This window comes from Sapajus apella, unplaced genomic scaffold (genome assembly GCF_009761245.1).
Source record: "Sapajus apella isolate SASKATOON/1434 unplaced genomic scaffold, GSC_monkey_1.0 scaffold3, whole genome shotgun sequence".
Taxonomy (NCBI): Eukaryota; Metazoa; Chordata; class Mammalia; order Primates; family Cebidae; genus Sapajus; species Sapajus apella.
The window spans coordinates 61,414,069-61,434,912 of NW_022436943.1; the positions used below are offsets into that span (position 1 = coordinate 61,414,069).

The following is a 20,844-nucleotide window of genomic DNA, read 5'->3' on the forward strand; positions in this document are numbered from 1 at the left end:
AGCCTATTTCATACAACAACAATAAACATGAAATAGAATAGTAAATGTTTGAGAGCATTGTCCTTGATCAGGTAGATATTTTATTTCAAAACCCTTACTTTATATATGCATGCATGTACTGAATCACTAAGAAATTATACCTCTTACTGTGGGTCATGGTCAAAAAAACTGTTAAAAGTCACTGGATAAGAGTATTTCCAAGGTCCCTGAGATGGTTTCTTCAAATAAAAAGGGTATTAGAGTAATGCCCCTGAGTCTTCAATGGTTGTGAGAATGAACTGAGATGGTAATGTGAAAAAGACTAAGAGGGAGGCTATCTCATTCTTCACTGTCAGGAATGGCTTCCCTCTGACCCCTGACACCCATCAGCCCCAGAATCAGCACAGGCTGACTGATCACAAGGAACGGGTATCAGATTTCATTTTAAAATCATTGCAATAATACTTCTCCAACCATGGAAGCATCAAACTTCTTTGTACGTTTATGTTCCAGGTTTCTAAATCAATTAGAGGCATCCAGAACAGGGTTTCACACAAGTGAAGTTCTTGATAAACATCCACTGCCTTAGTCTGTCAGTGGCTGACGGCCTGGGTGAATGGACAAATGGATGGATGAATCAATCAATGGATCGATCAATCGGTCAGTCAAGAACAAATGCTGGAAGAGTACATCTTTTAGACCACTGGTGAATCATTCAGCCTCTAGACGCAGTTTAGCAGGACAGGTCCTGCTAGAACCTTCTGACTTGCTTCACTAGCTCCCCACTGTGATCCCACAGAAATGTGCGCATCTAAATGGCTGCTTCCATAGCCTAACATCCGGGGCTGTTTCAGTGAAGAGCAGGCTAATGAATGACCCTGGACTAACTCAGTCAGGCACACACATTCACTCCCTTGTTCATTCACCATGTGAGCTGAACACGTGGACTCTGTGCTATGGCTCACGGAAGAAAAAGATACATCCCAATGCTTGATGAGTTCACATTCAGGTGGATGCTGAATATAAGAAATCAATCATCAAGAGGAACTCAGGAGAAGGAAACTTGGATTTATTGAGCACCTGTTCAAGCAGGGCATGTCACATACACATGTGCACTTAATAACATTTATTTCAGAGACAGAGCCCTGGAGACAAATTTCCCAGCTCTGGTCAGTGCCCTGCCAACTGCCCGCCATTAGGGAAACACAAGTGGATGGTCATCACATCTGCTTGTTATATAATTAATATAATTGAAACCAACAAGAGGAACTTGAGGGGATCTTACCCACGGTTTAGAAGACAAATTAACACTCAAAGGCTGCCTCTTCAACATGGGTTTTCCCATCTTTGGCCAAGACATAAGATCCCGCAAAGCCTTTGCCAACCCGCAGACATTATTTCACTCCTGTGAGCTTGGAGCACTGAGGTGGCTGGAGTGCACCCTGAGGGCTGATTCTGTGTTCTCCAAATGCACTTCCCACCGGGAGGGAGGTGGGAACATTCCTCTCTGTTGTAAATTCTTTCTCTCCCTGCTTCCTTTCCCTCTCTGGAAAGTGGCAGCATTTGTATTATTTCTCCCTGGGTGATTTCTGGGCATGATTGAGAATGAAGCCCATTGTCTCATTTTCTTAAAGTTTTTCTTTTGAAGAAAGAGGTAAATTTGTCAAGTGTCTGGTCAGGGTTTTGTAGCACCAAGAGTTTCCTTAAAATGGGCAGTTGCATTTCAAATGGGAGCTGTCAGAAGAAAGAAGAAACAGTCTCCTGCCCCACGAATCAAGTTTTCCCAACTTTAAAGGAGTGAAAACGAGCTCACAAAGCATCAGCATATGAAATAATAATAATAATAATAATAATTAACAACAATAATATTAATAATAATCTGACCGACCGGCAGCATCTGTTGGATTTAATAATTTTGAGGTCTCTCAAGAAAATAAAACAAAAAGCAAATAATAAAAGAAAAGAAAAAAAAGGAACACATGGCTGAAGTCTTTCAAGACCTCTGGCTTCCCATTGGGCTCTGAGTTCAAGTTTCAGAAATCCACTGCAGTCTTCTGGCTTTCCAGAGTCCTCTAGGGACCCTTCACGTTACTCGGCCGGGCAGCGAGGCTGGCAAAGTAGGCACACTGGGAAGGGTCACACTGGCCTGGAGGACCGGGGGGTCCTGGGGGGCCAGGATATCCAGCTGGTCCTGTCTCCCCTTGAGGGCCAGGGATCCCAGGAAGTCCATCTTTAGCATAGCCAGGTTCTCCAGGTTGACCTGGCCCAAGGAGCAAAAGAAACAGAAGATGGTTCAAGATCCTCCTGGGAGTGAATGGGCCCTGATCTCACAGCTTCCATTCACTATGAACTCAGGACTTCAAATGTCCTCAGACAGAACATCCCCACAGCCTAGGAGCTCTGAGTGATTAGTGGTCTACACAAACACCAAGTAGCAGAAGCACCTCAATATGTAGAAGAAGGGGTTGCTTTAACTATTTGACCTGGGATAGTAATCCAGGTACCACTAGAAAGAAAGAAACAAGGGTAGATTGAGACCAGGCAGGAGATATGTTCTCTACTTGAGACTCAGATGAGAGACTTGGCCTTCTGGTTTCTTACATGGGTCCAAGAAACATGTCTGAATGGAGAGTAGACACCAACTCCTGATCATTAACCATCAGCACCAATTCACATGACCTTAGAGATACCCGATGACATTCTATTACTCAACATCCAACTGTATTTTCTCAGCTTTATCTACATGTTAAATCTGAATCACATATTTGGATTACATTAACCTATTCTGGAAAGTCATGGCCAAAGATATCATCTAGGATGCAAGTAACTGATACTTAGATAGTCCAAAATTGAGATCCAGAAAATATTGCCTATAAACAAACTTCGATCTCTCCACTTAGTAAGCATCATAACATCGTCTTTAATCGACTTATCTTTCTTTTTAGCTTTGGCAACTTGGAAGGTCAGTCCTAAGTCTTGTGGTTAACCCCAGTAGTGACATGCTTTCTTAAGCCTTAGTAATCATCTTGTCAGAAAATCCCATACAAAATAAACACAAAGTAAACTTTTCAGTTAAAAAGATCTATAGATATTTCATTAACTCTATTAATGCTTTGGTAATAGCTATTTAATCGATGGTCCTGCCTAGATCAAGTTTTGAGGCCTCAGTGTTATTCATTCCTTGGGCTGAGAACCAATGAAATGTAATAATTATCTCACCTTCACACTGGGGCAGTGACTTCTTCCTTTTAAATAGCTCCTGTTCTGCCATTTATTCTTTATTTAAAATGGCCTTGTTTTAAAAATTATTCTTAATATTATAAGCTATTTGAAAACAGGTGAGCCATAAAAATATTTATAATATATTTCTAATTATCTTCTCTAATGAAAATAATAATAAATGTCTACTTTAGAAAATTTGTAAAATCATGAAGGTATAAATACTAAAATTGAAATTCTCTATAAGACCAATATTCGTATATGACCTCTGGCAAACATATAAATTAGACTTAAATAAAAAATAGAAGCCTCAATAGTCAAATTTCTTCCACCTTATATGTATACACCTAATTTTGGAATGTGACTAATGCTGCATTGTAGAGATCTTCCAACAACCACTGGGTAGAATGACCAATTTGTCCCAGTTTTCTCAAGTCATGTCTTAGTTTTAAAGCTAAAAATTCTCCAGTCCCAGAAATGTCCTCAGTCCTGGGACAGCTAACCACCCTACCACTGGGTGAGCATTCCCCAAAGAACATTCTGAGAAACACTAAAAGGATATAAACAACTGCATAGTGAAGGAAAAAGGACTTCTCTTTCAAGTGAATTTCAAAAGTGCTAGGTTAAACAAAAGAGACACATTTTTAAATGCTAGAGTCCTTAGCACTTATGACAGTGAATGTGCACCAGAAATGTCTGAAAGAGCAACACAGTCCCCAGCAGTTCCTGATTTAGCCCAGGTCAGTTTGTTTTGTTTTGTTTTGTTTTGTTTTCCTCCAGGATCATTTCATGGAATTTTAAATTCATGGGATACACTTCAACAAATCACAGAATACACTACAATAACCCCTCCTCTCCACTCACTGCTGAGTCCTGTGGGGCCACGGGCAGGAGTGCAGGGTCTCCATGGTAGTTCACACCCTACCCCTCACACTCCAGAACGAGTCATACCTGGGATTCCAGGGGGTCCCATCTCGCCTCGGAGGCCAACCCCAGGTGCACCTGGGTCACCTTTGGCTCCTCGTTCACCTGGGAAGAAAAATATGCACTTTTGATGGTGGAGATCCCCAAGGAGGACAGAAACTGGGTGTTCCACCTTGTGGGATGTACAGGTCTGACACTGGGCTGCTGCGGGGTTCCAGTCTATAAACCACCCTGTGCACACACACTCACTCAACATAGTACCCACAATTCCAATTGACACACTCCACCAGCACACACTCACATTCAGAAGTACATGTGGGATCACCAGAATACATGAACACTGCCTCCTTTACATATTTACACATGAACACTTGTTCAAGCACGCATCTACCCAATTCCGTACATACATCTAAACATTCAAACCATATTAACAACTGTATACATACACTCATATACACATACTGACTCATTCACACAGCCAAATGTACACGCCCTCACACTCTCCCTCACATTTCATACACACATAAGTTTGCATGCATCTCCTCTTATATGTCTATGCTTCCTGTGTTTTCCAGGTATTGTATCTGAACCTTTATCAAGAAGAAACTGGATAATATATAAACAAATTCAACATGCACATGGACATGGGCAGTGATAAGTAAGACACGGCTCTATTCTCAAGAAGCTTGAAATTTAATAAGAGAAATAAAATAGGGCATGAAGAACATTCTAGCATGAGACAGAATGTGGCAAGTATCATCATAGGAATTTTTAAAAACACCATAGACGTGTAGAGGAGAGAGTGATCTACCTCCCCTGAGAGGATACTTGAGATCATATTTGAATGAAGTTCATGGAGATTTGATTAAACTGTCTCTCTCCCTTGTTTTTTTGAATCAATCACTTGTTTTGCCATATTGTTTCCAGAATATCTGCTGCTGTGATATATTTTCTTTTGTAATCCCTATTGAAATTCTGCTGGTTCACAGGGACTTCAGACCATTCGTTTTCATTGTTATAATAATTACATTTGGTCAGTATTCTACCACAATCTGATGTTCTCTATGCTTTCTTATTGACATTTATTTCATATATTTTGTTTTATGAAATCATATGAGTAGGACTAAATCTACAGATTTAAGAAAAAGCCTTTCAAGTAGGAGCAACATGACAGGAAATGGATAAGCAGATTAAGAATTAGTAAGAAAGTGGGAAATGAAAAGAGCACAGTGCTAGGGGCATCCATGTCCCTGACTCCAAGTCACCCCAGAGCAGCTAAAACGACACCACATGCTCCTTTCCACAACCCATTCTTATTCCTCATCAGACAGGAATGAACTATGAGGCTGGCGTCCTGTCTTTTTATCTTTATTTGAAATTGCCTTATTCGAAAATTACTATTAATTTATAAGCCATTTGAAAGCAGGAAAGCTTTAAAAAGGCAGAGAAAATATTATTTTAAAACAACCTTTCATAAACACTCTACTATATAACACAGGCATACATATGTGTATTGCAGCACTATTTACAACAGCAAAGACTTGGAACCAACCAAAATGCCCATCACTGATAGACTGGATAAAGAAAATGTGGCACATATACACCATGGAATACTACGCAGCCATATGAAAGAATGAGTTCATGTCCTTTGCAGGGACATGGATGAAGCTAGAAACCATCATTCTCAGCAAACTGACACAGGAACAGAAAACCAAACACCGCATCTTCTCACTCATAACTAGGAGTTGAACAATGAGAACACACAGACACAGGGAGGGGAACAACACACACTGGAGGCTTTCAGTGGTTGGGGGGCGAGGGGAGGGAGAGCATCAGGACAAATACCTAATGCCTGTAGGGCTTAAAACCTAAATGACGAGTTAATAGGTGCAGCAAATTACCATGGCACATATATGCCTGTGTATCAAACCTGCACGTTCAGCACACATATCCGAGAACTTGGTGTAAAATTTAAAAAAAAAAAAAAACCTATTATTTTTTTAAAAATGTTTTAAAATTTATTTACTTATTTATTTATTTTGAGATGGAGTCTCACTCTGTTGCCTAGGCTGACGTGCAGTGGTGCAATCTGGCTCACTGCAACCTTCACCTCTCTGGTTCAAGAGATTCTCCTGCCTCAGCCTCCCGAGTAGCTGAGACTACAGGCACATGCCACCACACTCAGCTAATTTTTGTATTTTTTAGTAGAGATGAGGTTTCACCACATTGGCCAGGCTGATCTCGAACTCCTGATCTCGTGATCCACCTGCCTCAGCCTCCCAAAGTGCTGGGATTACAGGCATGAGCCATCGCACCTGGCCTAAATTTATTTTTTAGTCCTTCCCCTGTCTTTCACATCTGTCTTCCTGCAGAGAGAGTGAGTGTCCTGGCCTGTTTGCCACTGTGTGATGAGTTAAATGGGACAGCCTCTGCCCTTTGAAGGAGAGACCTTCTGTTGGCCAGAGCTCTGATGTCCTGCTAAGTCACTGCTCCAAGAGCTGGGCAGTTAGCAGCTGTTTTATTCCAATTTTCAGGCTGACATTTAATCTCAATGGAGATTAAATGTCTTATTCCTCAATGCTAAACTTGGTAGGGGAAGAAGGAGGCATGTTGTTTACCTCCCTGAAACTTGAGCAGCGGAGATGGAGAGAGAACAAGAAAGTAGGAGGGAACGGAATCAATCTTCCTAGCAGAAGCATAATTTTGTAAAAATGTCAAGATTGAAAGCCTCTTACGCATATGATAAAATTATATGATGCCAAAACTCCTGGTGTTACCAAGCTGCAGGGAATGACAGTGGCATGAATAATGCATGCTCGGATGCAATGCCACCTCCCAGCCCTGTTCCTTCTCCACCCTCCTGGAGTAAATGGAGAACATCCTCTCCAGGTCTTCACTCACCTTTGGGACCTATGGGTCCAGAGGGTCCTTCCAGACCCCCCTGCCCAGGACGACCTGGCTCCCCCATGGGGCCGGTCCGGCCTGGAAGTCCATCTTTTCCAGGGGGCCCTGGGGGCCCAGGTCTGCCTTGAGATGCCTTCATGTGCGCTGGGGGCATCTGGGCCAGGAGGTAGGCGAGTTTGGCTGTGGAGAAGGAAAAAGAGAGGCAATTTCATGAAGAATAGATAGTGGACATAGGACACAGGACAGGATGGCTACTCAGAACCAAGGGGACAATAACAGCTGCAGAGACAACATCAATGACATGTCACATGGCCCACGTGCAGCATTTGTGTGGGCACATTCTGACTGGCTGGCCACGGGGTGACAATCAGTAGTGATCATCACTGTCCCTGGAGCAAGTCTGCCTAGGCTGGGATCCCAGGACGGCCACGGGCAGCCAGGTGACCTTGAGCAAGCTCTTTGACCATTATCAGCCTTGGTATCCCTTTCTATGCAATGGAGACAATGAAACAGCACCTACCCCACGGGGCTACAATGAGGATGGAGCAAATGAGGAGATGCATGTGGAATAGTGCCTGGTACTTGCCAAGTGCTCAGGAGATGCTGACTGCTACGACCGGGGCAGAACAATGGAAGCCATAGTGGCAGGGACAGCAATAGCAGCAGCAGCAACTGTAATGGTCAGTTGGGGACATGGACGCTGGGGTGGAGGAGGTGAGTGGCTTACACAAAGCTATGTTAGTCACTTTTTCTCTCCAATGTCAAATTCCCAATCTATAAGCTAAATAGCTGGACATGACAGTCACTGAAGATCTTGTACTTCTAAAATGTGAAGATGACAGAACTGATTTAAAAACCCAGAGGTCCAGTGCTGGTTTGGCAGCCCTTCAGTGGGACAGGGGATATAGTGCCCACCTGGTGGCCACGATGGGCAGTCCTTGTTTGTCATGCAGTCATAAGTAATTAGGCTCAAACCCCTATGTTGCCAACAGTGTGACCAAGACCAGAGGCTGGGAGGCTACTCAAGGCCCCAGGTATTCGGTAGTGAAACCAAGGTGGAGTCAGGTTCTTCTGACTGCCTGGTTGATCACTTCCCAGAGTGTCTCCCTCATACTGATCCTCTCACAAGGTAGCAGGAGGGCAGGTGGTCCACTCCTGTGATCTTGAGAAATTACTCAACTTCTCTGAGCCTTGATTTTCTCATCTTTAAAGTGGAGTGGATGCTCCTTCCTCAAAGCCCTGTTTGGAAGAAAGAACTCAGCCCAGCAGATTCTCTCTCCAACCCAATTCCAAACGGGTCTTGTCTCTGCTCTTTGGCTAGAGATCCCTCAAAAGCAAAGGTCACATCTGTCTCTGAGGAATCCAGCATCAGAAGGTTGAACTCAGAGATCTACACACATGAGACCTCAGAACACCACCCACCCATGGTACCCGCCAATCTGGTCCTTATTTTCCTCATGGCCTCCTTCTCCCACCCAAAACCCACTCCTAGCTGTCTGCTCCAGAAAACAGTCCTTTGCTCTCATTTCCATGTAGGAAAAAGAACATAGTCTTTTTCCTGTATGGAAATGGACGGTGTTCCCCTGGACACTCAAGAACACAGGAAGGAGGGCCATCCTGTTTACAGCTGTGTCCTTGCTCGCAGCACAGAATCTCACAATGGGAGGTACAAAATGATGGAGACATGATCACGTGAATAAACGTGCCCTCCCCCTTTGTCCTTGTGCTCCTGAGAGTAGTTACGAATTTCTCTTCTTTGCTGCAACAAGATTTTGTGTGACTTTCTTTTCCTCCAATTTCCCATTGCAGAGGGAATGGGAATGGCTGTTGTCCAAGAGAGCTTGGTGATGAAGAGGATGAAGAGCACAGAACCTTTAGTGAAGCTGCCCAGGTGGAAATCCTGGCCCGATCTTCCCAGCTTATCAACCTTAAGTGAGTTACTTAGCTCCTAATAATGTTGTTTCTAACAATTCTTACAACAATTACATGAGCCTCATGAGGTGGTGTGGGGGTTTCTGCGGGTTAACACTTGCAAATGCTGAGAACGTCAGCTGACCTTGGCAAATGCTGACACGCTGGCATGATTACTGCCACCCTCCCACCTTTCTCCCTCCCTAAGCATCTGCTACACATGGGCACATGCTAGACCTGGGGACTTAACAACGACTCAGTGCAGCAGGACTGAAAGGATGTTAGTTCCTTGAAAGCACTCTGCCGGCCTGCTCCCCTCAAGGCCTGCACCCACGTTGCTCCATAGATCTGGGGTCATGTTTCATCTTTCAGCTTGCAGCTCACAGGGCCCCTCCTCCAGGAAGCCTTCACTCATCTATTCCCTGGCCTCTGAACTATCTTAGGTATGTTCATCTGTCCTCTTTTAATGCCTGCTGTGACAAATAAAATGAAAGAACTTTTCTGACTTCACTAAAATCGTCCTATTTGTTTATCTGCTTCCTCCTCTGGACTGTGAGTTTCATGAGGCTCATAGCAGTAAATAGCCAAAATTATTTACAGACTAGATACATGACTCCATGCTTAGAATAAATGATTGATCAGAGAAGAGCTGTTTTGTAGATAGTGAGCTCTCCTTCACTAGAGGTAATCAAGTGAAAACTGAAGAACAATTCCTAGAGAAAGTCTGTGTCAGATAAAGGATAGAACAGAGTCTTCAGGGAGTTCCACAACCCTGAGAGTCTACACTTGAGCTGCTAGTCAAGTGCTTTTCTTACTCCAGGATGTGAAAGCATTCAAGGCTGAATGAAGGGACTGCTTCCTGGGCTCTTCTCTGCAAGACCTTAACAAAGTCCAGATACTCACTTTCAAGCTGCTTCCCCAGCTCTTCTTGAATAAGGCGACGCAGGGTTTCCATGGACGGAGACTCCCCCTAGGAGGGAGGGAAGGTGGAGTTATTTATCTTCCCAGTAACTTCTGCCATTTAAGAACCCTGAGGACTTGGGAAGCCAGGAAGTTTGTGGGAAGTATATACCTACACAGGGACGCACATCTTTCTAGCCCAATCTTTTCCACTTCTCGAATCCCTTCCTCCCTTCTCTGTTCCACAGGCAGCATCATCCCCTTTACAGAGCAGCCTGGGCCCTGGGCTCCCTCAGCTACTGCTGCCCTTCCTTCCATGCCTTTCCAGCTTATTCACTGGATTTCCTTCCTGCTCAGGCCACTGTGCCCATTAATTCCACTCACACACCCTTCTTAGCCCTGGACCTGGGAGGTCTGGTCCCTACTCTCTCCCTGCCAAAGTTGTGTCCACCTTTTGGACACAGCCTAGAGGCTGCCTTCGATGTGAACTCAAGTTTGATTCCCCCACCTGGCCACCTGGCTGCTCCAGTTCCTGGGGTCTGGCTTTCCCTGCTTATGTCCACTGTGGCTCTAAACAACTTTCTGACCAAGTTCTGGTGCTCCGTCCACAGAAGCTGATGAGTTTACCAATCCAAGCTCACACAGTGTCATGTGACTCTGAGGAGAACCTAGAGAAGCTGTCCACAGGCCCTCAGAGCTGGTCCCTTCCTATCTGACAGTTTCAGGGCAGCATCCACCCCTCAAGGGCAGGGGTCTTACTATAGCCCCACACCTGGCATGAGATAGATTCCATTTCCTTATTCTTTTTTTCTGACCAAGAATCTTTTATGATAGTCCCCAAATTCTCATCACTGCCCAATAGCAGCAGGACTGGCAGAACTTGGCAAGACTCCAAGGGGGCTTTAGAAGCCAACTGAGTGCTCTAGGCTGGCACTCAGGGCTCTGGCTGCCTGGCATCTTTCAGGACAGCTGAAACCCAGGCTGACCACAGCCACCAGGAACTGACCCAACTGCAGAGCATCAGAACGGGCAGGGACATGGAGGTCATCCAGACCTGTGCTCTGCGGAATACAAGGGTCTCCAGAAGACCATATGGGCTGCTGAGCAGGAGGGAGTGGTCACACGGACTTCCAGCAGAGGAGCTCTGCGTTCATCTTTTTATAGCCCATGCATGCTTGTGTCACGAGGTTGAGTAAAATGAAAGTTCTGCCACTAGAATAAAGGATGTTTAAAGAAAGAAAAAAACACCACTCCAAATAAGCCCTTGTTTCCAGCTTTGGAAAAAGACAGATGCAGGCTGGGAGCGGTGGCTCATTCCTGTAATCCCAGCACTGTGGGAGGCTGAGGCAGGTGGATCACAAGGTCAGGAGTTCGAGACTAGACTGACCAATATGGTGAAATCTCATCTCTAATAAAAATATAAAAATTGGCTAGGCATGGTGGTGTGTGCCTGTAACTCCAGCTACTCAGGAAGCTGAGGCAGGGAATCACTTGAACCTGGGAGGTGGAGGTTGCAGTGAGCTGAGATCACGTCACTGCACTCCAGCCTAGGCAACAAGAACAAAACTTTGTTTCATTTAAAAAAAAAAAAGAAAAGAAAAGAAAAGGAGAGAGAGATGCAATGAGAAGAAGTACTTTAGATGGGTCCCTAGGGACCCATCAGGCCTGTGTGGCCTTTGTGGCCTGGGATTTCAGGCAGATACAAGAGTGGCAAAGCCAGGCTTCAAATGGGTGGTGAATCATCCCACAATGAAGTTCAGACCAATGGGGGCTGGGTGTCTTCTCAAACACGTTTTGTACAAGGTCCCGAGCAGAAGAGTTCTACAGTCTAAGAAATGAAGTCTTTGGGATTCATTATCACTGAGAAACAGGGTTGAACAGAAGAGGGACCCTTTTTTGAGATTTCTTAATAAAGGCATGTTATTTCACTTAATCATCATCAGTCAGAAGAGGATTTTGTTTTCCCTTTTAGCAGACAAGGAAGGGCAGATTCAGAGAGGAAGAGTAGACCGCCCAGGTCACGCCTTCAGTCACTGGAAGACTGGGATCTATAACCTGATGTCTCTGAAGTCCACACACTTCCTTGGCTTCCCCTTAGTCCCCGAGGAGCCCCAAGTTCAAAGCCACATTAACATCCTTACCCTCAGTCCTGGAAATCCCGGTTGGCCTGGAGGCCCTGGGGGCCCAGCTGGTCCGTTCTCCCCAGGTGGTCCTTGGGGACCCATCAGGCCTGTGTGGCCTTTGTGGCCTGGGATTCCAGGGTCCCCTGGCTGGCCCTTTCCACCAGGAGGCCCCTTGTCACCTTTGATCCCAGGGTCTCCCTAAGGAGGAGAGAAGCATATCAGCATGTGTCTCAGGGCTGGAAGCTGTACCCCCAGCAGCTGCAAAAGGGATTCCCCCAGTCTGCCTCTTAGATCACTGAAAGGGAGCCCTTGGCCCTGGGTGGCCCACGTGTGGCTTGGGGTGAGAAGAGCCCCAGAATCCATCACATGCACCATCCTGAAATGAAAACATGGGCAGCCTGGGCAAGATGTTCCGACCCATTACTAGCAGAAATAATTTTCTTAAAAAGTAGCCAGCCACAGCGGCAATCGCCTATAGTCCTAGTTACTCAGAAGGCTGAGGTAGGAAGATTGCCTGAGGCCAGGAGTTTGAGACAGCAGTGAAGTATGATCATGCCGCTGCACTCCAGCCTGCGTGATAGAGTGAGACTTTGTTTAAGGAAAAAAAAAAAAAAAAAAGACAGAAAGAAAGAAAAAGAAAAAAGAAAACATTCAGGGCCCAGAGATAGAAATCCACCAGCCCATGGTCACACAAGGGAGTCTATATGGAACAGGATGAGAACGTTGATTGCTCGATTCCAATCCTGTTCTCAATCCCAAGAGTGCAGCTCCTCAGGCTGCCTGCAGAAGGATGGTCCTGGCAGAGACTGCTGGAGGAGCCGCTGGCCCCTTTCTGGCCTGGTGTTGCTCTCTGTCAGCTAGAGGGACAGTGGCCCTCTCTCAGCGAGGTGTCTCCCTCCCAGGTCATCTCCCATTCCTTTCTCTCAGCTCTAGGGAGTTCACAGAGGATTATCCAATGGCCTCCAACACTGCCTAGGGCTCATTTCTCCCCACAGCTGGCCCAGAGTTGGAAGTGCTGGACCAATGACTTGGGAGTTACAGCAAGCCCCGGCAGTCCAGTCCTCTGACTTTATGCACTACTGTGTGTTTGTCCATCAAGTTCAAATGGCTGGCTGGTCTGAAAATATGGCAGTCACATTAATGGCCTCAGAGATAATGGAACTCCATTGCTGGGATGTAGCAGAGAAAGGGAGGCACAGGGAGAAAAGAAAAGATAGCAGATGGTAACTGTAAATGTGCAGCATGGCTGTGGACATGACCCAGGGCCACAGAAAAGAAAAATGGTGCAGTCACCAACACCTCTAACATAGGCACTTAAATGAAAAATGCCAGGAGTGAAATAATAGACATGGTATGATATGCTCAGAGCGGGGAGGGGGTAAACACAAGGTAAATGCACATTTATAACACACTGCACACACAGTTCTGTGTGCACAGACTCCCTCTGGAAAGATAAAAAGCAAAAGCACTGTGACAGACCCTGGAGAGGGGACGGGGCTAAGGGATGAAATGCAAGGGGTGCATGATTTTCATCGCATTCACTTGTCCTGCAGTTTTCACCATTTAACAATGTACCTGCATTGCTTTTAATATTTCAACAATAACCCAAAGGCAGTAAATTCAAAAATAATAATTTAGTTAGATCCAAGGAAGTCACTTCAATTTTCCAGGCGTGACACATTTCACGGGATGTTGTGATCTCTGTCGGCGATCTTGAATTCAGGGGTCTATTAAAGAAAGTCCTGGCGTTTGTACACCCGGATGCTAAGGCCCTGCAGCACGTGTGGCACAGCATTTTCTACTCATTAAAGGTCTTGCAATTACTTTGTGGTGACAGGACTTGTCCCATATTTCAAATGTTCCCAGAAGTACCAAGGAAAGGGTAGTCTAATGGCTCCCTGGCAATGTGCCACGAAAGCACTTAACAGGGGAAAGGCAAGCTCTCTGCGTATTGATTAGGTATTAAAGAAGAGATGCCATTGGTGGTCTGCGTTCCTTGGCTCTCAACCAAAATTCAAGCCCATATCCTACGGCAGTAGCTCCCACGGGCACCTGAGTTGCATTCTCAGGGGGCGGGAGGGACATCAACGCCTTCTCAGCCACATGTCCTCCCGTCCCTGGCTCCATCGCTCAGGAACTAACAGCCACGGGATACAGGAATCAAAGTCATGGGAAGGAGACAGGAGGAAGATCCAGGGGGGAGAATCCCTGAGACACTGCCCCCACGTTTCTCACTCTGGCTGTGGGAGAAGCCAGCCGGCTCCCCACCCACCCCACTTGCGAAGAAAGCCGAGATAAATTCTTTTCAGGACCATGAGAAACAAGCGGAGGCGGGCTGTGGGTGCCTGGGATGCCCGTGTCTGTGTCGTGCAACAGTGTGACAGCGTGAGGCTGACCAAACGCAGGATTGTGGGCAAACGAGACACATAAAGCCTCCAAAGGGAGCAGCAGTCGTGAGTGTGAGAACGTGCCCGCCTTCCACGGGCTCTTCAGCAAAACCAGAAAGAAAAAGAAGAAAAAAAAAAGTCTTTCCCCCTGTTGTTTTTTGGAGAAATGAAATGTAAAGAAAGGCTTTTTGAATGTAACGCCAAGGCAATTCATTATGGGAAAATCTGTTCCCTTGTCACCTTCAGCGACAAATTTGGCTCCCGGCAAATTGGCACTTCGGGAGCTGAGCCCGTCTCGGCGGGCATTCGCACATGGGGAGAAAGAAATCTGTCAATGTCTCCCAAGGCTTGCCTTTGAATTTCTAATTGTGATGATTTTACTCCTTAAACTAACAACCAAAAAAAGAAAGAAAGAAAGAAAAGAAATAATAACATCAACTACAAACAGTACTGGTGGGAAAAGAACCTCCCTTTGTGGGGCTGGTAATCACCCATGAAAAAGTGAACAAAACCACGGCAGGCAGCGTGATCCAGGCGGGTGTTTCCTAACTGCCTTGGACAGAGGCCAGCCTCAGCACCCCACGGGCATTGTGCAAAGGTCACATTCTGCGTGTTCAAGGTACCTGTGCTCCCCACTCACCCTTTCTCCTTTGGCTCCAGGCTCTCCAGGCTTCCCAGGGGACCCCTGCAATAAGAAAGAAGGACAGTCATTGCCCCAGGCCCTCTGCACTGGCATCCTTGCCTCCCTGGCTCTTCTTCACAGTCCTGCATGCTGATGACAAGGGATCCTCAAAAGATAAGGTCCCCCGAGGGCTCCCTTCTGATTTGTGCCTACACAGTATGTATGTGTGTGTGTGGGGGGGTGGCACACCATGTCTTCTCTGTTTTTCTCCTGCCACTGTCTGCCTTAGACTGATGGCACCAGCCCCTGGTTGGCCACTCCACATTCCTCCCCTACTTCTTGTGGGGTGAATCCCACTCCCTTTAACATGCCCAGGAGGCAATGCATGCATTGTCTTTAACAGGCTGTCACTGCTGGATGGCTCTAGTGTAGGGGACAGACGGTTCTGTGGGCTCACGGCCTCTGCTCCTCATTTTCTCTGAGCCTGCAGCATGCTCCTCACCTCTCTGTCCAGATACCTACTGCCCACCTGGCCTGCAGGCCTCCTCTTCAGGAAGCCCTCCCTGACCATTTAGAGAAGTGGCCCTCTTCTACGTTCCCACAGTCCTTATCCCCTCCTGGAGGGCAGTCACATCAGGGAACAAAAGACACAGCCGCAGTCCCCACTGCTTCTGTCATTCTCTCCACCTGGAATGTCTCTTTGCTCCCTCTTTGCCCCCAGCTCCTCTGCCATCTCCTCTACAAAGCATTGGCTAATCCCTCTGGCCAGTGTCCATCCTCATGCATGGGTTACTTTCCTGCCAGCTGACATCTAACTTTCTTTCTCCCCAGATATGATGACCAACATATGCTTGTCTGTCTGCCTCTTAGCACGCATGTGGAAAGCGGAGCTTGCTATTGGGGAAGGAAATTCAGCTCAGGGGCTCTTGTCTCTTGTGCCATCATCTGGTTGATAGGCTCTACATTGATTCAAATGAAGAAAGTCAAGAAAGTACTCTTGAGCTCTTTGGAGCCTGGCCATTTCAGCTTCAGAAGCATTCATTGCATCCTTTTCATGTGGGTACCATGTTCAGCCCTGTGACCTATGCAGAGGGCAGGGGTGAGACATGGTCCTCATTCTCACAGAGTCCACAGCCTGTCCATGAGAAGGAGGTGGGTGTGAGTTGATTCTAACACAGGCAGACTGATTTAATTTCTGTAAATAAGTACCCAAAGGTGCCTCAGTATTCCTGGGTGGAAGAGCATGATTCTGTAAGTTGGGAATCACACAGCCTTGAAAGTTGGATAAAATTTAACAACAAAAGGTGGCAGGATAGGTGCTCCAGGTGGGTGGAAGAGTGAAGACCCAGCCTTGGATGGGAGAAGGTGGGGACATACTGGGCATGGGGAAGCAGGAGGCTCCCATTCTAAGAGGAGAGCTGGATCAGATTAGTAAGACCTGGGATGCCTGCTTAGCCTGGAATTTATGTGGAAAGTCCACAGAGAATTTGTGTAGGCAGGAGCCCAAGTACAAACTCCCTGAGAAATGGGAACTATGGGTTTTTCCCCTTCATCCCAATCCAGGAAGCAGAGGAAACAGTGATTGGACAGTGAGTGAATAATACCCAGCGAGTGACACCCTATGGCTGAGGCGAGGAGCAAACACTTTCTGAATATGAAGCTATCCGATCCAGCTTCAAGGAGGTGACCCAAAGGCACAGGGTAAAAACGCATCTTCCTCATTCAAGTCGGAAGGTGCAGACTTTGAAACGGAGAAGCTAATTCCCAGAGACCTACTTTCTCTGCGTTCAATCATTCTTCTGTTCATCTCTCATCAAATATTTTTGTTATCTAGTCTGTGTTGGTCTGCTGGGCTACAGCAGAACACAGCAGGGTGCTAAAACCAAGAATTGTGGGGGGTCTGCTTTGCTTCAGTGGTCAAGGGAAGTTGGCAAAAGCAACATTTTAGCTGAGACCTCTGGAGAAATAGGAATAAGCATGGGAAAAGAGGGCCCTTGGAAAAGGACTTGGCGTGTCTCAGGAAAAGGCCAGAGTGACTGGATCTTAGAGAAGGAGGGGAGTGGTGGGACTGGGGCAGCCAGGATTCCACGGAGCGTGCAGGGGAAGGGCAGAGCTGCAGGTCGCACTGCGGCATCTCCACAGGCTTATGTTCTGCAGACCCTCTGTCTGCCGGGCAGAGGACTGCAGAGCGGCCAGGCTGGACGAAGGGAGATCCATTAGGGGATCGCTGCAGTGTTCAAGTGAGAGCGGATGACACATTGAATTAGTGTCCCAGTGGCAGAGACAGAGAGAACTGGACAAAACCAACAGATATTTTGAAGTCAGAGTTGACAGGATTTGTTGACAGCTTGGATCTGAGGGATTAAACCAGTGAAACAGACCTATCAAGACGGTGCCCCTGCACTGGCTACATAATTTATGGGGCTCTGTGCAAAATTAAAACATGAGGAAATTGTTCAAAAGACATTAAGGATTTCAAGACAGTGAGGGTAGAGAGCGTTAAAGCAAGTGTAGAGCCTTTCTAAGCCCAGGGCCTGAGCCCGCACAGACTGCCCACCCGCAGGAAAGGGTTGCCAAGCGGTGAGTGTGTGTGTGATACTTACCTCCTTGCCTGGCCCTCCTTTCTCTCCTGGTTCTCCCTGTAAAACAGAACAGAGTATCACTGGCTTTGCAGCATCAGCCCAACGTCAGTACTAAGACTGTCTTTGAAACTGACATTTCCACTCAAGTCATGTTCCAGCAAAGACAGCAATCGATGGTCTACCTGGCCAAGGACATCCCAGACAAGCTCTCTGCCCAGCCTGTGCATGGGAAGGCAAAAAATCATCCAAGGTTAGGGAGAACCATGGATTAAGAGCTCCTTGTCAATGGGATGGGTATGACTCCCCCAGGAGGGCCTCCAGGATATCAGTTTTACAAATAGTCCTGTTGTAGTCAGGAGGCCTTTCTGAGAAGCAGGCTCACAATGTGTGAAACAGGAAGCCAATAAGACACGGGGCTCCAGGTTCAATTCCTGGCTCCTCCACTGTTTGGCTCTGTGACCCCAGACAACCTCCCTACAACTTCCATAAGCTCTCTGTGCCTCAGTGTCTTCATCTGCAAAATGAGAACAGTGGTGGTACCTGCCTCAAGGATGACGGTGAGGTGTCAGTGTGTTTGTTCTCCTAAAGCACACCAGGCAGCAGCAGGGACGTAGTGAGGGCTGGACACACACCCCGCTGTTGTCATGACTCAGGAGCAGTCACTGCAGCACATCCCTGGGAGTGGGTGCCTGGCTGCTCAGTGGCAGCAGATTATTAACAAGGGGATGGAGAAGGAGACTTGGCCTTTAACAATGGAGTGAGTAGGCCCACATAAAAATCAGTCAACAGGACCACGCAAAGCCTGGGCAGCATTGTGGAAAAGGGTAAGGGGGCTACCACCTACAACAGGCTGGGCTTGGCTGGCAGTGGGGCACACAGAGGGGTCAGAATTAAACTGAAGGGGATGGACAAGAACATGGGTAAGCTCTCTACTCTTGTATGTTACATGCAAGCCTCACTCATCAGGTCAGCAGTCCGAGGACTGGAATATGCAGATGACACCAGAGGGCTCCACTTAGAAATGTTTGAATCCCTCAGCATCTCTCTTTCCAGAAACTTGGCAAAGATTACCTTACAGCTTCCCCCTGCCTTAAGCTGTCCACTCAGGACACCTTGACTCAAGGACAAGGTGGAGCGCAAGCCTACCACGTGGCTTTGAGTAAATCACAAACATGTTCTGACCCTACGGCTCAAACTTGCTCATCTCTACAATTATTTCCAAGGGTTCTTCAAGTTCTAGGACAATGTGCAACACCACTGTCCCACCACACGCATCGTTACAATGGTTTGTATTTATTGAGCACCTGCAGTGGGTCAGGAACCATTGCTGATGCCTTTATAGAATGATCTCATTTAATCTTCAGAAGTAGACGCTGTCATTATCCCCCACTTGAATGATGAGACAGCTAATGCCTAAGAGGTTACAACACTTTCCTAAGATCTCGTGATTAAAGAGGAATGGCACTGAGATTCCCATGCAGGTGTGATCTCTGAGTGCGCTGCTGTCTCATAAATCTTGATGCACCTTTCACCTCACACCAGGTCATTGTGGACTGAGCAGACAGAACCAAGGACACAGGAGGTGGCAGGGAAGTACTATACATGAATGTCACAACCTGGAGCCAGGTGTCTTGGCCCCCACTGGGGCTCTCTGCTTACCGGAGGCCCACGGGGACCCAGGAAGCCAGGAAGCCCTGGGCTGCCATCTTCTCCTCTATTTCCTTTCTGGCCCTGCAAAGAGAAAACTGGGAATGAATTCTTCAGGGTCGTGGACCAACTCAAGCAGATTCAGAAACCTGTGACCACTCTGAACTCAAAAGGCCTGAGACATCCACACAACACACAAATCCTCCCATGATGCAGGGGCATCGCTTAGGAAAAGATACGGGGTCTTGGGCTTCCTGGTAGTGCTGTCTTAGGCAGGGGAAGAAGATGAGAGGTCTCCCTATAAACAGCCAAGGGCCTTTCCACTCAAAACAACAAAAACGAACTGAGACAGATGTTCAACAAAGACGCTGAGATGTGTGGAGTCCTCCAAGGAGTGCTCTAGTGAGATGGCATCCCACTGCTCATGAGGCAGCCAAGGCTCACTTCATAGAATCACATTTCAGGAAAGACCTTTGGGAATCCTTCAACTTGAACTTTTCTGGGAGCCAACTGCATGTGTCAGTACTTCCAGGGTCAGCTCTACATAAGGGGCGGTGATGGGTCCAGCCTCATGACCCAATCCCACCCCCTCTGTTCTGTCTCACCAGCAGCAACAGGCCCCACACCATAGCCCCTTAGGGGGGTCATCGCATTTGCTAGGAAGTTGGATGCCTTTTGTACAGCTGTCCCTAGTCCAGCAAGAGGAGGGCCTCTGCTACACTGATCAGATGCCTATTTGCCTGTAACCAGGGGGTTTCCCAGGATGCAGGAGTTTCCAACTGGGAAAGTTCCTTGCAAACTGAGGTGAGCTGGTCACCGCAGTATCCGAAGTACAAAGTCCTGGTCAGCCTGTTGCACAGTACAATTAATACTTGACTCACCACACTTCATAGTGGTCTTCTGAGTCAGGTGGCCGATTTTAGCAAGTAAAAACACAAGAAGACTAGGTTGGAAGGAGACGAGGGCTGGAGTTTTTCTCATCCAATCCTAGAACTCATTAAAGGACCATCTTCCCACCATGTCTCCCCACCCACCAGGCCTGAACCCCAAATCCTGCATTTGCTATCAGCTGACCAGGACTCTGCTGATTGGTACACACCCTCTTTCTACTATCTGCCAACTGAGCTCTCTCTCTGCTACCTGCCTGTTGACCCTTTTTGTCTCCCACAGCTGTCCCCACCTCCATTCCCATGCTGCACACTTTCCTTCATTCAAGGTGGGAAGGGTTGCTCAGCCTGACTCTGTCCTCCCATTCTCTGGAAATATCAAACTTTGGCTCCACAACCTCATTGCACATTTTTTTTAAAAGTGTTTAATAGTTTTGGGTGCCTATGGTTGTAGACCATAGATGCCTATGGTTACAGTCAACAAAGAGCCAAGAGCATGGTCATATGTATTTCAAATCTTAAAAAAGGGCCCCATGGAGCCTCTTGCCTCCAACCTATTTCTACCATTCAAACCCGTATGTCCCCACCAATGGGATAGAGGCTAGACAATCTGTAATGTGAGCCACAAGCCCTTTCAAAGTTCACCCCAATGCTACCACATAGCAGCCAAAGAGTACTCACGGGGGTTCCTGGGGGGCCAGGCTCTCCTGGAGATCCTGGTGATCCATTCTTACCCTGGGGAAGAAACAGAGATTATCA

The 20,844-nt window shown here is 46.9% G+C and overlaps 1 protein-coding gene across 2 annotated transcripts in view; it reads right to left on the reverse strand.

Moving 5' to 3' along the window:
- Positions 1–1,027: 1,027 nt before the first annotated feature.
- The window catches only part of COL22A1 (collagen type XXII alpha 1 chain), a 317,529-nt gene continuing 297,712 nt past the window's right edge, over positions 1,028–20,844 (reverse strand). For both annotated transcript variants that reach the window (XM_032254428.1, XM_032254418.1), the window contains 9 exons: positions 20,767–20,820; positions 19,211–19,282; positions 17,573–17,608; positions 14,988–15,032; positions 11,979–12,158; positions 9,841–9,907; positions 7,024–7,206; positions 4,150–4,227; positions 1,028–2,239 (listed from right to left, as the gene is read on the reverse strand). In XM_032254428.1, coding sequence (XP_032110319.1) covers positions 2,052–2,239; positions 4,150–4,227; positions 7,024–7,206; positions 9,841–9,907; positions 11,979–12,158; positions 14,988–15,032; positions 17,573–17,608; positions 19,211–19,282; positions 20,767–20,820 — 903 coding nt within the window. In that variant the 3' untranslated portion in view covers positions 1,028–2,051. The remainder of the gene's footprint in view (positions 2,240–4,149; positions 4,228–7,023; positions 7,207–9,840; positions 9,908–11,978; positions 12,159–14,987; positions 15,033–17,572; positions 17,609–19,210; positions 19,283–20,766; positions 20,821–20,844) is intronic.